We start from the raw sequence: 22571 nt of genomic DNA on the forward strand, positions 1-22571 counted from the left end.
TCAAATGTAACAAAAGCTTAAACATAATGATTAAAACTATAAGAGTATTATTAAAATATATAAAAAGTAGCTTCATAAAATTGGATTTGGCAATGATTTCAAAAATATGACACCAAAAGCATATCAACAAAAGAAAAATAGATAAAATACATCAAAATTAAAACTTTTGTGCATCAAAAGATACTATCAACAGAATAAGAAAGCAACCCATGGAATTGCAGAAAATATTTATATTGTAAACTGTGTATCTAATAGGGGGCTTATATACGTGTAAAATAATTACTGATAGTGAAGTAGTTACTATTGCCATTATGTGTGTTATTTTTTGTATTCCTTATGTTTTTGTGCCTCATTTCCCCCATTAATTCCTTCCTTTCTGTTTGATTTCTTTTAAATGCCTATCTTTTGGTTCAATAAGGAGCCCTGTGCAAGACAAAGACATGGTACCATGATTCATGTATAAAACATTTTATTTCTGTTGTCTGTTTAGAAGTTAAAGCTAATGGTTGATGATTTATTTTACAAAGTTAGTAAATAATTTGTATATGTCCTCAAATGTCTATCTTTTTTACATGAGTAGAATTAAGGTAATATTTCATGTTAGAAAGTATAATTTCAGGAGATCCAAATTTGTAATAGTGTACAACCCAGAGCCTTTGGATCAGAACATAATCATTTCACATATCAGTTTATATTATTTTACTTATATGTTTCCATTTTTTAACAGCTAGAATCTTTAGAATCAGTATGATGAAATCAGACTTGTTATGTTATGTCTTAGTACTTTCTATAATTTACTTGAAACATCTTAGACTTTCAGTTTTCTTGATCTTAATCTCTTACAGTTTATAAAATTGTAACTAGTAAAATCATGTAGGAAAAAATCTTAATTAACATTTTGGTTATAAACTACAAGAACTTTGAAGGCAAGTAAAATTTTCTAAACACTGGTTTCATATTACTTAACAGAAGAAAATTCAGGTGCTTAAAAATGTGTTAGATGCTTGGCCAAAAGTTGTGCTATTGATTTTTCAACTTGTAAGGCTTATTTAACTTCTGAAAGCTTTTCCAGACTTCGTAGAGAGAAGATGAAGGAAATATTTTTAAGTAAACCACTACATCTTTTCTCCTTTGCTCCTGAACACATTGTTTTCAACCTGAAGCAACTTATTCCCTTCCTCCTACTGCCTACTCTATGTAATCCTCTCTTCTATATTTCTACTCTTGGCCTTTTGTTAAGTTTCAGCAAATGAAGCTGGTGAATAATGAAGGCCCCAGTGAATTCAATCAATCAATCACCCTATATTTATTGTTTGCCCACCACATGCCTACCAGTATCCTCTGTATGCTATACCTCATAATTGAAAAACATCTAAGAAACACTGCTTATTAAAACAGAATGATTGATAGGTTTGAATGCTCAGCTGATACCAAAATAACTGATGGAAAGCTAAAACATTGATTTATGAATCTCTTACAGCTGAACTTTGACGAAGGACATAGTTATTGTCTGACTGTTTCAGTTAATCAAATTTCATTTAATGACATGTTAATTAATAATATATTTTATTTTCCTGACTCACATAGAATATATTTCACATAAGAATTTTACTAAACCTATAAACTTGTCTGAAAATTTTTAAATAGAATATTCAACATATGTGTAGAACTTTTTATAACAGAAATATTTTTAAATCAAATAAATTCATTTTGTGTATATTCCTTGTGGCTCTATAAAAATAGTTATACTAAATTGTTTTAAACATGATACCTTTCCATTAATAAGCTCATAGCCTAGCAGAAATATTATAGCAGAATTATATTTAGGTTCTAATTTGTACAAAATGAAATATAGTAAAAATTTCTTAAATCATCTATCAAAGTAATTTGTATATGTAATGTATAGTTAACATTCTAACATATGGTATCTATTTTAAATATAATTTATCATTTTCTACCAGAAAGGTAAGCATATAAGAACTGGATTCACAAATCTTAACTATTCACATGATGTAACTCCAGCTTACATGCAAGTAATGTATCTACTCTTAACCAAGAGTAGCAGATTTCCAAAATTAGACACTTCCTTGCATTTATTTTCTTCTTCACCCAAGTATATATTATAAATTTATTGGTGAGAGAGAGAGAGAGAAAGAGAAAGCTATGTGAGAGAGAAACATGGATGGATCGGTTGCCTCCCATACCCGCCCCTACCAGGGATAGAATCCACAAGCCATATGTGTGTCCCAACCAGGGGTCAAACCCAAACATTTTAGGGTACTGGATGGTGCTCCAACCAACTGACCCCTCAGCCAGGACAGCACTTCCTTGCATTTACATTCGAAGTTGTGATTCTCCACTTCTCCATTAGTTTGAGCTTGGCAGCTGTTTGGAGAGTCAGTTTTACAATGGGCATAAATAGACCACTCCAATAATCCTGACACTGTTTAGTCCTTTTCTATCTCTTGCACAAGGCTTTTCCTCAGAAATATGTTTTATATTTATCATCTCAATTTCTACCTCGCCTAATCTAGTTCCAAGCCTGGATTACCTACCTCTTGATGAAACTATTATTAAAGTTTCTATACTTACTCAGTTGACTATAAACTTTTAGTCAAATTAACAATCCAAATATATAAAAATACAATTCTGACCATACAACCCAATTGCTTAAAAACCTGTGATGATGCCCCATTTTCTACAGAATTAGGTGTAAATGTACTTTGTCATTCATGACCTTCACAAAATGACCCCAACTCCCTTTCTAGTTCTAGGTGAACCAACAATTCCCAGTGATACCCTATCTGTTTACTCCACTGTGCTCACGCCACTCTTTTCCCCCAGAATGCTCTCTTTTTTATTTCTATCAAAATTCTGCTCATACATCAGGTTTAGCTGAGATATCAGTCCTCAAGTTGATGTAATTTTGCCATATCTTGAACTCCTATAGCACTTCATTTATTGTACTGACCTTACGACACTTATCATAGCTTTCTTTGTATTAAAGTCATTTATGTACCTGTCTTATCTGTCCTTCTCAGAACATAGTTCTTGCCCTCCAGGAAATTATGTTTACCTATCTTTTTTTTTTATTTCCTGTAGCACCTAAAACAACACCTAGTATAGAAGAGATGCCTGATAAATATTTGAACAGAATTCAAATAAGTTACCTTGGAAAGTTATCTATACTTATTTCAATAATGTTCAATTTGCCAGAAAGTTTTGAAGTCCTTTACAATTGTCTTACGGGCCTGTAGGATTCTTTTGAAAGCTTTCAGTGGTGACAAATCTTTGTCATTTGAGGGCATATTTGATAAATGGAATTTATTCTTAGTCATACCTAGTGAATAATATAGATGTTCAATCTGAGCTGCTGTATTTTCAGTTATTGTAAAAGAAATATGAAATAATGAGACAGAATCTCTGGGTGAGTCATGAACTGACAACTGCAAAAGGAAAGTTCCCAAAGTGCTTTCAACAATGACAATACCAGTGTAATGACTTCATAACTTCCTAAGTTTTCTACTTGAAAACATGCAGTACTCATTTGGATGTGTAAATTCTAATATATTTGTTGAATCTGTCTTGACTCCTTGTAGATTAATTTTGCAGTTTTCCAAACCAGAGTGTTGAAAAATGTGTTTGGAATTTAAATATCCTTTAGATAAGAAGTATATTACTTTGCTCATTTGAAATACTGTATTTTATAGTTTCTGGTGAGGGAGAAACTTTGTCATCATTATTGCGCCAAACAAAATTCCCCAAAGTGGAAGGAAATATATTTATAAAGTACTATGATTCAACAAAACTTACAAATTCAGCTACTATACCTGGCTGTTCTGAGTTTTGCTAGAAACCTAAGGAACTGAAGAATAGATTTAAAGTGAGCAATAATGGGTAATTGAATATAGCACTTGAGTATCTTGTAACTGGTGACTCAGAATTATAAAACAAAGAAGTTAAACTTCATCTCTTCCCAAATCTCATGGAATTTATTATTAATGTGCCTATAGAAGTTTTCTATTTTCTTTATTATACACAATTGGCTTAAGCAGGAAACCATATTTATATTCTTAAAATGTATTATGTCCATGTTTAAAGAAATTCAATTAACCATGTTTATTTTATGTACCATTTTCATTATTTCATATGTAAGTTGTCAGTAGTTACTGGGTTTTTGGCAATTTATTTGGTTTAACATATTTTCTCTTAACAACTTTATGTAGCCCGTTTTAAATTATCTTAGTATATGGGAGTATGTAAATAGATAATCCAAAATCGTAGGAGATCTCTGTTTTTCAGGAGTATATGATGTGATTATTTTAGCAGATTTACCTCTTCCATTGAGGCTAGCAATCAATTTAATTTAGAAACATTATATCATATACCAATTATTGATAAGAAGATGAGAAAGTGTATATTTTGAAGAATTTTTTCTTAGAAATTTTGTTATCACTCTCAGTTCACTATTTAAAAAACTATTCACAGTTCAAGACCCTTGGGCATTCTAGTTAATTGACATTTTACTGTAGTGGAATTTTAACTTGAGTAAATATATTTTTAAAACTTTTTCTTTTTAAAATTATTTTTCTATTACAGGAGTCCCATTTTTCCCCCATGCTCTCTCCTACCCCAAAAACTTTTTCTTGAAAGTATTATTTGGAGTTTGTATCAGTTATAGCCTATCCTTAGCATATTGGTGTAGTGAACTCAAAGTGAAATGGCAGATCTAGTGGCCAGGGATGGTAATAATCTACTTGGATTTTTAATATTTTTGAAATATTTTGACTATATTACTTTATAATTTACATTTATTGATCATCACTTCTTATTAATAGGCATAATAGTAATTCATAACCCATCCTGAATATAATTTATCAAATACAATAAATGCTTACATGAGTACCATGTTCCCACCACCACCACTTAGAAAGACTGATTTACCTTATCAGTCTCTCAGGAGGTACATATTTGGAAGGAACGAAGAGAACAAGAGTTTGGAGTGCTTCAAATCCTTGTATGTCCCAAGAAAAAGTATGGTAAATTATAGGCTAACCCACAGCTCATGGGACCACCTTGGTGTCTATAGACACTCCCCAGAATCCAATTGAAGTAGCATTTATCTCTTTGCTTGGCAATGCTGATGTAATAAGCCATTGCTGGCTATTTGCCTTAGTAGTTTCTACTTAAAAAGAAGCTCACAGTTATGTATGATGAGTAAGTCTTGAGAGTTAATATACCACATGATGACTATAGTTATTTAATTATTGTTAGTAATTCCACAAAGCACTGCATTTTTATTATAAAAATTTTATTTTCCATTGATTTCTAAACCATACTTCTAGGCCTTAACAGTGTCCTACATTTTTTTTTCTTGAATTTTCAGGAGAACTTTGCACCACTTCTAAAATTTCCCCACCAAGGAAGTCCCTTTCAGTCTGTTGTGTTCAGTCAGGAAATGGGATTGTCTGAGGGGGTGGTGGATATGTTCTGAATGAAAACCTATTTTGAAGTCTTATATGAATTTTTTTTTTTTTTTTTTTTTTTTTTTTTTTTTTTTTTTTTTTTCAGATTTAATGTGTTTTATTGATTAAAATATTACATTTGTGCCAATTTCCCTTCCCTCTGCTCCCCTCCACCCGGTGGCCCCCTCCCTCCAGTTGTCCCCCCCTTTTAGATTATGTCCATTAGTTGTGCATACAGTTCCTCCCAACCTCTGTCTATTCCATTCCCTCCTACCATGATCCCCAATTCCTATATCATCTCCCTCCCTCTCCCCACTCCCCCTCCCTGTTGACCTCCCCCCACTATGCTTCCCTTACCCACAGTTCCTTTTCCACTCTCGTTGCCTGTTTCGTTTGCCTTTGTTTCATCTCCCTATCTTCTGTTATTTAAACCAGTCCCTTTAACTTCTCATATAACAGTGGTTTGGATCTAATGAACTCTTTCAGTTTTATTTTGTCCTGGAAACACTTTCTCTGTCCTTCTATTCTGAATGACAATTTCGCTGGATAGAGTATTCGTGGTTGTAGGTTTTGGATTTTCATTACTTTGAATATTTCTTGCCAGTTCCTTCTTGCTTGTAGGGTTTCCCTTGAGAAGTCAGCTGATAGTCTAATTGGGACCCCTTTGTACATAATTCTTTTCTTCTCTCTTGCTGCTTTTAAGATTCTCTCTTTATCTTTAATTTTTGACATTTTGATTATAATGTGTCTTGGGGTGGTTCTCCCTGGGTCCAGTCTCTTGGGAACTCTCCTTGCTTCCTGGACCTGCAGGTCTATTCCCTTCCCCAAGTCTGGGAAGTTCTCCTTTATTATGTTTTCACTCAATTTTTCAAGTTCTAGTTCATCTTCCTCATTCTCTGGCAAACCAATGATTCTTATGTTGGGCCTTTTATAGCTGTCCCAGAGGTTTCTGATCGTCTCATTGTTGCTTCCTATTTCCTCTCGCTGCATTGGTTGACTGCTTCTTCCTTCTCCATATTCCAGTTTGTTGAAATGAACTCTGGATTCCTCACCATCTGTCTCGTACATGGTTTTGTTCCTTTCGTTATGAAAGTTTTTCGCTTCTTTCATATCTTTTTCCTGCTCTTTTGTGAATTCTGTAAGCCACCTGATAACAATGGCCCAGAACTGAGCCTCTGACAGGTTTCTTATCTGTTCATCTGTCAGGTTCTCTATCTGCTGCCTGGTGAGCTGCACCACCGGGATCTCTATAGTTGTCTGCCTCATTTTGACAGATGCGTTTTGTTTTCCTGGGCTGGCTGTCGGGGGCGGTGCCTGTGTACTCGTAATGACCCAGCGACCGGCGCCCTTTGGCGTCACAAGTCAGCGCCCGGCGCCTGTCTGCGACCTATTTCGCAGCCCTGTGGTGCTTTCTTTCTTTGGGGGCGGGGGTCCAAAATGGATACACACAGTTATTCCGCTAGGAGACCGGGATCCGTCCTCCCGCGCCCCTGGGCCTCACTGTTCAAGGCGATGCTGCGACTGCTCTCCCCAGCGCCCGGAGTCGCGCACCGGCAGGGGCTTGATTGGAGTCGCGCCAAGCCTCCGGGCTTTTTCGCCGCCCCGCCCCCGCCGCCGCTCCGCAGACAGCTTTGCCTTCTTTAACTCTTACCTGCCCAAATGGCACCGCTGGTTTATAACTTCATGTGTTGGGCTTCCGTGTAGCTTTATTTTCTGGAATTTCTAGTTATCCTTTGTTTTGAAGTAGTTGTATTCCTATCTGGTTGTAGAGGGAGACCTAGCGTGTCCGTCTAAGCCTCCATCTTGGCCGGAAGTCTCTTATATGAATTTTTTGATGTTGATCAGCATGCCAAGTAGTGCTAATGCATATTTTACTGAGATTCCATTTGTTTTTTCCACAGATTTCAGGAAACCTTACTGTGCCTTGGATTACAGGGTGTTCTAGAAAAAGAGCAGTAAGTAATCTTTCATTTAAAATGGCAAATGGGTTTTCCCGTGTTTTTAGTAGAAATGCCATTGAGAAACTGTAATGCTATTTATAAAGTTGGAAAATGGAACCTCAATAAGACCGCATTATCTCAGAGAATATATTTTGTGATCTAAATATACAGCAAAGGTAACCTTAAATAAGATGCAGTAACCAGCACACTGAAAAATCTTTGAGAAGGTATTTGCAGTTTTAAAAAGAATTCAGAGGTAATTAATAAAATATTATACTTTTTCTACATTTAATTAACCCAGGTAATTTGATCATGTAATTGAATCATGATTGATATAAACATCTCAGTCAAGATTAAATAATTTAATTTATGTTAATATTAGTGCATCTTTGTATTTAACAGTGATGAGTGACTAATATTTTAACAATATTATTTTGTTTTTTGTTTTTATGCTAAAACTGTTGTAATGTTTATAGTGTTAATATAAGAGTTTCATTAAAATTGTGTTCTGTCAATGAATCCCATTCAGTTGGCCTGTGTAGAACCCATATATCTGCATTCTAAGAAGTACCTCAGGAGATTTTGATATAACTGGTCCATAGATGGGAAGAGTATTTTAATCATAAAATAGACAAATACAGTTTTGGAAATATAACTCAAATTATTCTATGTTAGATAGGTTTGGGTATAATAAAGTGGAAGCTAGGACTGTAGTACTAGACAGGATTATGTAGACTCATTTTTCCTTTCTCTTCTCCACAAAATAAAACTATATACCATGCAAGTAATACAGGAGACCTCCAAAGGAGAACTTCGAAAGATGGAAAGAAAGCAACTGGTTAGGGACTCCAAGACTTGGAGGAACTACAGGGTATTTTGTCCCCACATACCAACAGAAGATGACACAGGCTAGGCATCTCATAATCCCCAATCTATAAGAGAAAACAATTTGGGTAGCTCATTCCTCCCATTGATGAGACATGAAGTGAGCTTGGTTACATCAATCCAAGGCGATCAATTGTAAACATCAGTGACAATAAGTAGCCAAGAGAAGTGTTTTCTTTCCATGCTGGGCCTGAACTTATCCTCCCTTACTTGGAGACACCAGGAAGCAACCAACAAAATGCAACCTGGCTTGGGAAACTTCTTTATTCCTGTAGGTCAGAGAATTCTACTTCCCACTTAGATAACCAGTTGGCTTGGTTAGTACTAGCAAGAGTAATCAGGACACCATAAGTGTCCTGGAAGCCCAGGAAGTGTGTTATTTATCCCTGAAGGATGAAGAATCTAATGGAGAATATATTTTTTCCACCTAGAGACATTGATATGTAGGGTGGCACCAATAGGCAGTATCTCTCCACAGTAACTATTGGGCCAAAATGTTCTGAAAATAAAAATATAATTGGAACCACTACTCAACTGTAAAAAGGGAGGAAATCTTACCCTTTGCGACAGCATGGGTGGACCTGGAGAGCATTATGCTAAGTGAAATAAGCCAGGCAGAGAAGACAAATACCATATGATTTTACTAATATGTGGAGTCTAATGAACAAGCTGAACTAACAAGGAAAAAGGAGACAGACTCATAGATAGAGAACATGCTGATAGCTGTGTTTGCGGGGAGGGTTGTTAGGGGGTGGAAGAGAGTATGGAGGGGATAAATGGTGTTGGAAAATAAAATAAAAAGCAGTCCAAGACCTTCGTGCTAAACATAACTGGGTAACTGCCTGATAAAATAAAAAGATTGAAATAAGAAGAAAATTCTTCTATCATAATGGCCAAAGTGCTGAGGATATAATTGAAAGTCACCCATAACACCAAGAACCAGGAAAAGCACAGCTTGAATAATAGAAGAAAATCAACTGTAATAAACACTGAGGTGAATTAGGTAATGGAATTATCTGACAAGGATTTTAGAGCATCTATTATAAAAATGCTTCAACAAGCAATTACAAATTATTTTTAAGCAAGTAAAAATCTCAAAAGAGCAAAAAAAGTTATTTTAAAAATTAGAATTATAGAACTGAAAGGTAACTGAAAAATTTTTTAATTGCTGTATTGCTCAATATTTGAGTGGTGATTAAAAAATAGGACAGATTGATAGAATTTCCCAATTGGGACAACATAGAGAAAATACTGAAAAATAATAAACAGGACCTCAGAATTCTGTAGGGCAATAAAAAACCATTCAATATTTGCATTTGCATCAGTGGAATCACACAAAAAGAAAAGAAAGGGAATGGGATGCAAAAGATATTTAAAGAAATAATAGCTGAACACTTCTAAAGTTTGGGAAAAAATAACATAAACCTACAGATTCAAGAAACTTGGTGAACTCTAAGCAAGATAAATGTAAATACATCCACACCCAGACAAATCATAATTAAAGACAAGGAAAAATCTTTCCTTCAGCCAGAGAGCAATGATATATTATCTATAGGAAAACACCAATTTAAATAACAGTAATGGATTTTTCATTTGAAACACTGGGAGGAAAGGACCAATATTTTTCACATGTTTAAAGAAAATAACTTTCAGTCAATAATTCTGGTTGTAAAACTATCCTTTAGGAATCAAGGAAAAATAAAAGCATTCTTTAATGAAAGAAAATTAAAAGAATTTGTTGATAACTGAACTACTGGATATCAGGCATCTGTATTAGCATGGCTTAGCTTAGCTGGATTTCCTGCTTAGGGTCTCACAAAGATGCAATCAAGGTGTTAGCTAGGCTATATTCACATATGGAGGCTTGAATGAGGATGAATATGCTTGTAAACTCAGTTTGTTGAAACAGTTTATTTTCTGTGGCTGTAAGACTGAGATCCTGTCTTCTCACTTGTTGTTAGCTGAAGGTTACTCTCATGTCCTAGAAGATGCTGCCCACAGTTCTAGGGTCTAGAGACCCTCTTTAATTCCTAGAAGCTACCCACAGGTTCCAGATGCCTCCCACAATTTCTTGCCATGTAGGATCTTTAAAAAATGGCCATTAAAAGTCTCTAGACTGAGTCTGCTAGCAAGACAAACTCTTATAATGTAACCTAATCACAAGGGTGACACTTCATCATCTTTGTTATATTCTGTTGGTTAGAAGGAAGTCACAGGTCCCATCATACTCAGAAGGAAGAGATTATTAAAAAGCATGAAAACCAGGTGGTGGGATAATAAGGTTGCCACCTTAGTGACTCTTCACCAGGCAATGGATTACAGTGATGCTAAAGCTTCCTGGCCCATATTATGAGATTAAGGTGCAGAGAAAAGAAGCTCAGGTGGGGCCTGGAAAGGCTCTTTGAGTTGAAGAAATGGAGCTAAGAATCCAGGGAGAATAAGATGACTAGAGTTTGCAGCACAGAGTATTGAAGAAGTGAGAACTATGCAGAAAAAGAACCCAGGAAATCTGCAAAAGGTTTCTCTTGAAAGTCAACTGAATATGGATTACCCATGTGTATGGAGAAACTATGTCTGGAAAAAGAACCGTCTAAAATAGTAGAAATAACAGTACTCATATGGGCCAGTAATAGTACTTTTTCCAACCAACCAGAAAGAAAAACTGTATAGTTTATGGGCCACTGTGTAAAACACACAGAACGCTTATTATAGACTAAATACTGCTCTTATTCTGCCTAACAAATCTAAATCATAAAAGCAAGTTCAGAAAGGATCAATCAGTTTCTAAGTAACCTATTGGCATCAAAGAGCAAAACTAAGTCTTTTTTTTTTTAAGAAGCTATTCTTTTTTTTTTATTTTTATTTTTTTATTTTTATTTTATTTTTGGTTTTTCAATGACAGTTGTCCCATTTTCCCCCCATTGCTCCCCCTCCCAGCCCATCCCTTCTCCCACAATCATATCCCTCCCCGTTGTCCGTGTCCATGAGTCCTTCATACACGTTCCTTGACTAAACCCTTCCCTCACTTATCCCCCTTCTCTCCCTCCCCCCTCCCCCCTATTGACTAAGAAACTACTCTTTATTTTAGACAACCTCATACAATTCTTTTCATATTCCCCCCACCCCACTACCCACCCCCGACTTTTTGCCTATACGCCTCATCTTTTAGTTGAAAAATAAGGTTTGAGAGAGGTGAAGGGAAAAATCATAAAGGGCAAACTCTACAGTACTAACAAGGCACTTCTCTCATGCATAGCTAGTCAGTTCCTCAAACTGGCATTCTGTACAAGTCTTACAAAAAGCGATAGGTTTTCATAGGTGAGGTGTGGGGGCTAAGATGTCTACTCAAATAGTATGGCAAATTCTCAAGAGTCCCTAATATTCTAATATGGGTTGATCTCCAAGAGGAGAAAAGGGGTATGCAACATTCTCCCAGCTTTTTGAGCAAACAATCTTTTTCACAGAACACATCAGAAACAAGTTTGGAGTGTGCTGGTAAAATAGGATTTCTCCACACTTTTCCTCCCATTCCCTGCTAATGCCCACATCAGAGTGACTTTAGAATCAAGACCGCTAGTCATATTAAGAAAGGACAAGTTAATCAGGGATGGAATGAAAAAAACCAGCCGCCACCTCGTTTTTCCTTTCCAATTCTACATTTTCCACCACCACCACCACCACCACCACTCCCGCCCACCTCCATCTAAGTTAAGCAATACGTACACTTCCTCACTTCCTCCCTTAAGCAATCCAGTTGGGTGTCACTTCCCCCACTTTTGTGATAGAGCAACTAGTTTATCACTACCTGAGGACACAGAAAGTACTACTGAAGCAACACGGTGGGCTAGTGGAATCTAATTGCTAAGATATCACAGAAGACACCACACTCAAAGAGGAGGGCAGCCTCAGCTTATGCAGCAACATCCAAGCGACACTTTTCCGTGCACTGCTTAAATCCCCATCAGCAAAACCATATGTGAATACCTCAGGCCTGGATATTGGCCTTCTCTTGGCTTGGAACGTGGCTAGATTTTTGTGAGAAAGATGTTTGTCCTTAGAATCTATGTCATTGCTTTAGTCTGTTCAGCCTTTTCTGGACCTGGGCATGGTCCTGGCACTGACGTGCAGCAGACTGATTCCTAAGACCCTTTGACTACATCAAATGGTTGTAAAATAATCTCCATGGTTATTAACTAATTAAACTTGCATTCAACACCATATGCTGATAGAATGAGACAAAAGATAAGATTTGGATCTTAGATCTTTCCGAGCAGGGCATGTTAGACGATGACTAGAGCAAAACTAAGTCTTAATTGTAAGAACATACAATTATATAGCACCCAACAAGGTAAAATGTATAGCATCTGTCATCAATCAAAAATTACTACAACATAAAGAAGCAGGAAAATATGACCAATGATAAGGAGAAAAAATCATTAAATGAAAATGACCAGAGCTAACACATATGTTAGAATTAGCAGAAGAGGCTATTAAAACCATTGCTGTGACTGTATTTTAAATGTTTTAGAAGTTAAATGGCAACATGGAAGATATAAAGAGGCATAAATAACTTTTAAAGTTGAAAACTGCAATGTCTTCGGGGGAAACATAGTGGAAGGTACTAAAGGAATATTACTGTTGTAAAAGAAAAAAATAGTTAACTTGAAGGCACAGCAATAGAATATACCCAATATGACACAAAAAATAACTTTAAAAAAGTATCAGTGAGCTGTGGAACAATTTCAAGTGACCTAACATATATGTAACTGAAGTATGTCAAACAGTTTGAGGGAGGACAAAAATATTTGAATAAATAATGCATTAAAATATATCAAATTTGATGAACCTATAAACACACAGATCCAAGAAGCTCAATGAACTTCTAGTACAAGAACCACAAAAGCACTTCATAATAATTTTAAAATGCTCAATACTCTTGATTATGAAAAATTAAAAGCATCCTGATATATACATGTTATGACTAGAGAAACAAAGGTAAGGATGATATCAGGCTTTTCATCAGAAAAAATAAAAATGAGAAGACAGTGGCACAATATCTTCAAAGTACTGAAGAAAAACCATCAACCTGACTGTTATACTCAACTACAATATTGTTTAAAATTTACCATGAAATAAAGATTTTTTCATGTTCAATAAACTCACATGTAAATGTTAAAGAATTTCCTTCATGCAAAAAGAATATTGTGCTGGATGGGAATTTGGATCTACACAAAAGAACAAAGAGCACTGGAAATGTTAACAACATGGGTAAATATATAATATTTTCATATATTTAAAAATAATTGTTGAATGAAATAATCACAATATAATGTGAGATTAAGATCATAAATGTAAGTAAAATATATGACAGCAAAGGAATAAAGGCTGGGATGGAAGACAAGGAAATACACTACTATAAAGTTCTTACACTAATAACATGAAGTAGTTTATCATGTTAAAGTAAAATGTTAAAGATGTATACTATAAACCCTAAAGCAGTGGTTCTCACCTAGAAATTATTTTGCAGTACAGGGAACATTTAGCAACGTCTGGATAGATTTTTGCTTGTCACAACTTGGAGAGATACTACTGGCATCTACTGGCACAGACCATGGATGCAGCTAAGCATTCTTCGATGCATAGGACTGACTCCTACAACAAATAATTACCCAGCCTAAAAATGTCAATAATGCTGCTCTTGAGAAACCTTGCCCTAAAGCAACCAGAACAGCCAAACAGTTATAGCCAATACACCAAAAAATAAACAGATAGAATTAAATAATAAAAATAGTTCAATAGTTGTTTTTTAAAAATAAGAAAAATAGTAAGAAAAAATAAATAACAAATGGTAAAAAGATAAAACAAATAGCAAGATGACTGACCTATCATCTCTGTTAATAATCATTCACTGTAAATGACTCAAACATATCATTTAAATGTCATAGTCCAGTTGGATTAAAAACTACAAGACCCCCCTGTATACTTCCTACAAGAAAGACACATACTTTGTAAAAATACAGATAACTGGCTATATTGCTAACAGAGAAAAGATAACATCAAAGATTGTTAAGAAGGATAAAGATGGTCATTTGTTATTGACCAAGAAGTCAATCTATCAAAAGGACATAACAGTTGTAATCATTTATACACCTTATAACACAGCTTCAAAATATATGAAGCCAAAACTGATAGTACTATAAGGAGAAATAGACAAGTTACCAAGCATACTTAGAGTTTTCGGTACCTTTCTCTGGCATATTCTTAGTGGGTTTTGGCTAAGGGGCATTGACACTGGGGAGGTTTTCTTTGAAAGTGGTTGGAAAAATTTTGAGACAGTGGTTATATTTCATTTGTGGGTAGAGTGTGCTTCCAGAAGAAGATAGTAAGTGACCAACATGGTCATTTATCACAATGGCATTTTATATTTGATTATATGATTTTCATTAATAAATATCTTTCTATTAAATCTAAAGTATTAGTTCTATGAAAGCAAGGAAAATATCTAAGTATATGTTTTTCCTTACCATTGCATCCTTAAAATCAATCACAATGTGGACCAGTGTAGTACAATAAAAATATAATATGAGCCACATATATAAGCTTACATTTCCAAGTAGCAACATTAGTGAAAAGCTGCAGGTAAAATTAATTTTAATGATATACATTGACTCAATATCCAAAATCTATCATTTGAAGGTATAATTAGTACAAAAATTATTGAGATATTTTACCTGTTTTTTTTACCATTACAACCTTTAAAATCAATATATATTTCATACTTACACATCATTTAAATGCTAAATTTTTATCACACAAACTTGATCTACATGTAAATTTTGTAAGATTTACAGTTGAAAAAGTGGATTTAAATACCCAGCTTTTCTTTTTTCCTTTCTAAAATGTAAATATTTTTTAATTAAAGTATAGCAGACATACAGCATTATGATAGCTTCAGGTGCACGACATAGTGATTTGACATCTATATACCTTATGAAGTGATCACCATGAGAAGTCTAATAGTCATCTGTCATTGTACAATGTTATTGTGACATTACTGACTGTGTTCCCCATGCTGTACTTTACATCTTCATGATTTATTTATAAGTTTGTACCTCTTAATATCCTTCACCATTTTACCCATCCCCTCACTGCTAACCCTCTGGCAATTGTTTTCTGTATCTAAGAGTCTGTTTTGTTTGTTCATTTGTTCAGTTTTTAGATTCCACATATAAATGAAATAATATGTAATTTGTTTTTCTCTGACATATTTCTCTTAGCATAATACCCTTGAGGTATATCCATGTTGTCACAAATGGCAAGGTTTTATTCTTTTTCTTGGCAGAATAATATTTCATTATATATAATCCACATCTTCTTTATCCATTCATTTTTTGATGGATACCTAGGTTTCTTCTATATACTGGCTATTGAAAATAATGCTGCAGTGAACACACTGCTGCATATATCTTTTCAAATTAGTGTTTTGTTTTCTTCAGGTAAGTGCCCAAAAGTGGAATTGTTGGGTCTTTCTTTGTCTCCTGTTATAGCCTTTATTTAAAGTCTATTTTTTATGAGCCCTGGCCAGGTTACTCAGTTGGTTGCACTGTCATCCCATGCACCAAAAGGTTGTGGGGTTAAATCCTGGTCAGGGCACGTATCTAAGTTACATGTTCGATCTCCAGTCAGGGTACATACAAGAGGGAACCAAATCAATAAACATATCTTCAGGTGAGGATTAAAAATATTTTAAAAATAAAATTAATAATAATAATAATAATAATAATAATAATAATAATAATGTCTATTTTCTCTGGTGTAAGTATTTCTACCCTAGTTTTTTGTTTTGTGTTATTTCCAAGTTCTTGAAATATATTTTTCCATCCCTTTCAGTCTTTGTGTATTTTTCAATCTGAAGTGAGTCCAGCAAACTGAAAGGCTGTTGGTTTGATTCCTAATCAGGACACATACCTGGTTTGCAAGTTCAGTCTGCAGTCGGGGCACATATGGAAGGCAACTCAATTAATGTTCCTCTCTCACATCGATGTTCTTCTTCCTCTCTTTCTTCTTCACTTCCCCTTTCTCTAAAAATCAAAAATAAAAATAAAAATAAATTTAAAAATCTTTGATTTTACTCCTACATAACTTGTAGGATTTCTGTTGAAAAATATTATGATAATCAAATGGGGTCTCCTTTTACTTGGTTGCCTTGAGAATTTTTTGTTTGTCTTAATTTCTGACAGCTTTAATACAATGTGCCTTAGAGAAAGTCTGTTTGGATTGAGGTAATTAGGTGTCCTTTTAGTTTCTTGGACTCCAAAGTTCAGCCCTTTCCTTAGGTTTGGGATGTTATCATCAATTATTTGTTTCAATAAGCCCTCTCTTCTTTTCTTTTTCTCTTATCCTTTTGTTATAGCAATTATTCTTATGTTGTCTATCTAGTGGAGTCAGATAGTTCTTGTGGTGTTCTTGCATTTTTTAAATCTCAGGTCTCTTTTTTACGTCAGTTATTTCTAGATTTCTGTCTTTGATAGTACTAATTTTTTTGCTTCATCTAATTTGCTGTATTTCTTAACTTTCTAGTACATTCTTTTTCTCATTTACTGGATTTTTCAGATTCAGAATTTCTGTTTGTTTTTTTAATAGTTTTAATCTCTGATAAATTACTCCTTTTTTTTTCCATTGAGTTAATTTATGAGCTCGTTGGACTGTTTTTCTGAGCTTTTTGTATGCCATTGAGTTTTTTCAAAACTTCGGTCTTGAATTTTCTGTCATTTAAATCACAGTCTTCTACATCTTTTGTTTTTTTTCTGGGGAATTTTCATTTTCTTTCTGAACTCCCTTTTTACCATGGTTGTTCATTGTGCTTGATAGTCTGGACATTTGTGGGAATAATTTTTTTCTTTTTTAGCCTTAACTGTTCAGCAGGTTGATTAGTAGAGGTCTTTCTTTTGTTTCCTGTAGGTGGTGAAGATATGAAAATTCTTATTTTCTTTTAGCTTCAGTACTGGGGCTTCAGGAGTCTCTGTGGGGTGGTATCACCTACACAGTGAAAAACAGCTGAAATAGGCATCATCTTTATTGCACAGTTGCCATGAACTCCGGGCACCATTCTTGTGGTGGGATGTGGTGACTATGGATCTGCTGGCCAGAGTGAACCTCGTGTTGCCTTTGTGCAACCAGAAGCTGCCAGCCATGCCATTTTTTCTGAGGTATCCTAGCTGTTGCCATAAAGCTGCATCCTAATGGGTGGAAGAAGGGTAGTGAGGGAAAGGTGGTTTGGCACAACTGCAGCTCAGTGCTTTCCATTAGGTTCATCTGCAATAAGTACAGGCCAATTAGCCTGTAAAGTTCTTTCTGCCCTTTTGTAATCTTCTCCGTGATAATTGTTCTGCTGAGTGGGCCAGAATAGGATGGGTGGAAATTCCCACATCTGAAACTTTGTTTTACTGGTGGTGGTTGTTTTTGAAATGCTGGCCTCCTGTGCACCACTTCCCAACCCCAAAAATTAGGCTGAGCTTCAATATATACCAGTCACACAAAACCGATTGCCACTTTTACCCATCTAGTTTTGTCTATCTATTGGAGGCTGCACCCTGACACTTCAGCGCTATCATGGCTGCTTGGGCTGCAGCATGCACCAAACTGCATCTGTGACCATCTTTGTTTTTCCCAGTGTCCCATCTTCCCTGCTTGTTCCAATACTTCCACTTTCAGATGTGTCAATGTGCAGACCCCTCAGACATTCAGATGTGGAAGTCCTCTTGTGCCACCACTCTGAAAAACATCACCAGAATTTTTTTTTAAAGTCTGGAATTATTTTCTCCAATATGAATTTGGAAAAAAATTCGTAGTGACTAACACATTTTATTGATCACCTTAGAATATAGTATTTGATGTTGACATACAGAAAATCCTAGACACTGGTTAAATTTTCCAGTAACATTGACTTTAAAGCATCGAGCAATCCTTATCTAAATAAGTTGATTGAGAAACACTGATTCATCAAAATAAAGGTTAAGTGGAATGCCTGTGTACTTTGCTTATGTATCAATAAAAATGGTGGAAGGAATTTAATAAAGGTGGTCAAAAGATGCAACCTTCCAAAAATAAGGTAAGTACCAGGGTTGTAATGCACACATGATGACTATGATTAACATTGGCGTGCATTATATTTAAATGTTACTTAAAAATAGGTCCTAAGAGTTCTCATCACAAGACAAATATTTTCCTTATTTCTTTCTTTTGTATTAGGTTATGTATATAAACTATACTTATTGTGGTAATCATTTCCCAATAAATGTAAGTCAAATAATTATGCTGTATGCCTTAACCTTATACAGTGCCCTAAGTTATTCAATTCTATGAATGCTGAGAGAAGTAAGGAGCTGCAGAAGAAATATTTGAAGCTAGAAAAGGTTGGTTCATGAGGTTTAAGGAAAAAAAAAACCTCTACATAACACAAAATTGCAAGGTGAAGCAGCAAGTGTTGATGTGGAAGCTACAGGAAGTTATTTAGAAGGTCTAGCTAAGGCAATTAATGAAGGTAAGTACTCTAACCAATAGATTTTCAATGTAGATAAAACAGCCTTATATTGCAAGCGGATACCATGTAACACTGTCATAGCTAGGAAAGAGAAGTCAATGCCTAGTTTCAGAGCTTCAACAGACAGGTTGAATCTCTTCTTAGAGGCTAATGCAGCTGGTGACTTTAAGTTAAAGCAAATGCTTTCTTAAAATCTTAGGACCTTTAAGAATTACACTGAACCATTTCTCCCTATGCTCTATAAGTGAAACAAAGAAGCCTGGATGACAACATCTGTTTACAATATAGTTTATTGAATATTTTAAGCCACTGTTGAGAACTACTGCTAAGAAGAGAGATTTATTTCAAAATATTACTGCTCATTGACAATGCCACTGCTCACCCAAGAGCTCTGGTTGAGATGTGTAATGATATTAATGTTGTTTTCATACCTGCTAAAACAATATCCATTCCTTAACCCATGGATCAAGAAGTAATTTTGGTCTTCAAGTCTTATTATTTTAAAATGTATTTCATGAGGCTCTAGTGGCCATAGATAGTGATTCCTATAATGGAACTGGGCAAAGTAAGTGGAAAACCTTCTGATAAGGATTCACCATTTTAGATGCTAAAATAAGAACATTTGTGGTTCATGAGAAGGGGTCAAAATATCAAACTCAACAAGAGTTTGAAGAAAGTTTATTTTAGGCCTCAAAAATGACCTTAAGGAAGTTAAAATATCAGTAGAGGATGTAACTGCAGATGTGAAAATACCAAGAATACTATAATTAGAAGTAGAGCTTGTGAGTGCATTGCTGTAATCTAATGATAAATCTGTAATAAATGAGTTGCTTCCTATGAATGAGCAAAGAAAGTGGTATATTTTTAAGTTTTATATATTGATTTTGAGAGAAAAACATTTACCTATTGTTACATTAACCTGTCATTCCACTTATTTTGCATTCATTGGTTGATCCTTATCTGTACCCTGATGGGGGATCAAACTCGCAACCTTAGCATTTGGGGACGATGATCTAACCAACTGAGCTACCTGGCTAGGGCCTAAAAAGTGGTTTCTTGTAGGAAATCTGTTCTTGGTGAAGATGCTTTGAAGATTGTTGAATGAAAACAAAGGTTTTAGAATATTACATAAACTTAGTTGGTAAAATGATTGCAGGATTTGAGAAGATTGACTCCAAATTTGAAAGATGTTATATTATAGATAAAATGTTAACGAACAACATCACATTATACAGAGAAATCATTTGTGAAAGGAAGAGTCAATCAATGTGGCAAAGTTCATTGTTTTCTTATTTTAAGAAATTGTGACAGCCACCCCAACCTTCTGCAACCACCACACTGATCAGTCAGCAGCCATCAGCATCCAGGCAAGATCCTTCACTTGCAAAATGATTACAACTCAGTGAAAGCTCAGATGATGGTGAGCATTGTTTGCAGTAAAGTATTCTTAATTATGGCATGTACATTTTTAGATATGATGCTATTTCACTCTTAAAAGGTTACAGTACAGTGTAAACATAATTTTTATGTGCACTGGAAAACCAGGAGTTTTATGTGATTTTGTTTACAGCAATAATTGCTTAATTGTGGTAGTCTGAAAATGAACTTACAATATCTCTGAGATATGTTGTATATAAAACAAAGAAATATATCAAAATACTTGGTCTCGCTTAAATAAATACAAGTCAAAACCATAAGATAGGTACATACAGTACCCCTACTTACCTGAAGGGGTTAGGTTCAAAGACCCTCAGGTGGATGGTCCCGAAATTTCAACTTTTCACTTAATGGAAAGACTTAATGGATTCTCTTTGGCATATCTGAGTTGCCAGCATCACTATTCTGTTTGGAGGTCGTTATTAAGTAAAATAAGGTTTACTTGAACATGAGCACTTCTCTAGGCAATTTGATAAGCAAGACAACCAGTAAGTGACTAATGGGTGGGTAGTATATACAGCATGAGTATACAGCTAGAAAAAAAACGTTGATTTATATTCACGATGGAGCAGAATAGCACAGGATTTCATCATGCAACTCAAAACTGTGCACAATTTAAAACTTAGGAATTGTTTATTTCTGCAATTTTCTATTTAATATTTTCAGATCATGATTGACCATGGATAACTAGAACTGTGGAAAGTAAAACCACAGATAAGAGGGAACTCTTGTGCCATTTTTTACTAAAGTGGGAAAAATTACAAAGTTCACTAGCATTGATATAGATATAGGAAAATAAGGACTAGCATATATTTCAGCCTGCAGAATGATTCAAAAAGGCCAGTCACATACTCCTGTAGGAAAAAGGGGTTTTACCAACCTCAGGAGTTACACCACAGTCTCTTTTTATTCATTGTGTTTCCAGGTGGAATCCTTATGTCACCCTGTGTGTCATCCAGTGTTTTCCTCTTCCAGGCTATGAGTATAAGAAAATAATACACTGAGTTGATTGCATCTGTCTGGTGTTGGGAGCGATTTGTTCCACCATCCTTATAACTGTAGAGTAGAAATATCTTCTCCATCAATGGGAAGGAGTGGAGGTGATCAAAACACATGGTTAAGAATTTTTCATTACATATAATTGCAAATATAAAGCAAGATATATCTATAAAAAATACACTTCTGCATTGTTTTTAATAGCAATAACCTGAAACCACCTAAATGTCCATATTAGATAAATCTTTAAGTAAATCAGAGGTTGTCCATATGATGGAGCACAAAGTAGCAGTTAAAAGTTTTGAAGTAAGAGATCCAAGATGGCAGCAGAGTAGGCGGAAATTACACTCACCTCCTCTCAAGACCAAATGAGAATTACTTAATCATAGAACAAACAACCTGGATAACCAACTGAAGATTACCTGAACAGAAGAATAATAACCAAAGACTTCCAGAGGAAGCCACATCAAGACTGGTAGGAGAGAGGAGAGACACAGAAAGGGTTGGTCCAGCACGCATGCACAGTAGTTGACAAACTAGATAGATATTATCAGTTGCAAAGGTGCCTCTGAGGGGCAGGGGACCTCAACTCTATGCCAGGCTCTCTGGCCCAGAGCACCAGTGCTGGGAAAAGAAGCCCACATAACATATGGCTGTGAAAAATCAGCAGGGCTTCCATTCACCAAGGAGAGAAAGAAGAGTGCTAGAAACCCAGGCACCCTCTTCAAGGGCCATTTACTCTGGGCTCCGGTGGCAGGACAACAGCTCAGAGGCGACTGGAGTCCTACAGGCAGAGACTGGGTTGTGTGGTTTCTGGGAGAGAGCTGGAGGGACACTTGCTAATATTCTTATGTTTAATCCCTTTCCCACACTACCCACAGACATCATGTCTCTGGGTCAAGGGCTCCTTGCCATAGGGCATCAACCCCACCCTCCTGACTACTTGTGGGCCCATCCTGCAAAGATCAAGCCCTGCTGAGGAATCAGCTAGCTAGAGCCAGAGTGGGCCCATGGCAAAGTCTTTCTTGGAAATCTCTCAAAGATATCTGGGAAGATTCACAGAATATCAGAGATGCACAGGGAGAGATTGAACTGTGTGACTGTATGGGGTAGTTTTCCCTGAGTGCACTGATTGGTGCCACGATTCCTATGCAAAGTCCTCATTCCACATAGCCAATCTTAATCTGTTTTAGCTTGATTAACTCTACTGGCCTCACCCTTATGACTCCCTGAGAACCTGCTTAACTACAAAGGTTTGCAGGCCCCAAGTGGATGGTGGTTGGCCTTCCTGGACCCTGAAACTTT

General features: G+C 35.6%; 1 protein-coding gene across 1 annotated transcript in view; it reads left to right on the plus strand.

The window, feature by feature from the left end:
• Window positions 1–22571, plus strand: part of HDX (highly divergent homeobox) — a 71095-nt gene that overhangs the window by 14035 nt on the left and 34489 nt on the right. The window contains exon 3 of the mRNA XM_090264715.1: window positions 7367–7420. Within this exon, the coding sequence (XP_090120841.1) occupies window positions 7367–7420 (54 nt within the window). The remainder of the gene's footprint in view (window positions 1–7366; window positions 7421–22571) is intronic.

Source organism: Furipterus horrens, unplaced genomic scaffold (genome assembly GCF_987537825.1).
Source record: "Furipterus horrens unplaced genomic scaffold, mFurHor1.1.pri manual_scaffold_17, whole genome shotgun sequence".
NCBI lineage: Eukaryota > Metazoa > Chordata > Mammalia > Chiroptera > Furipteridae > Furipterus > Furipterus horrens.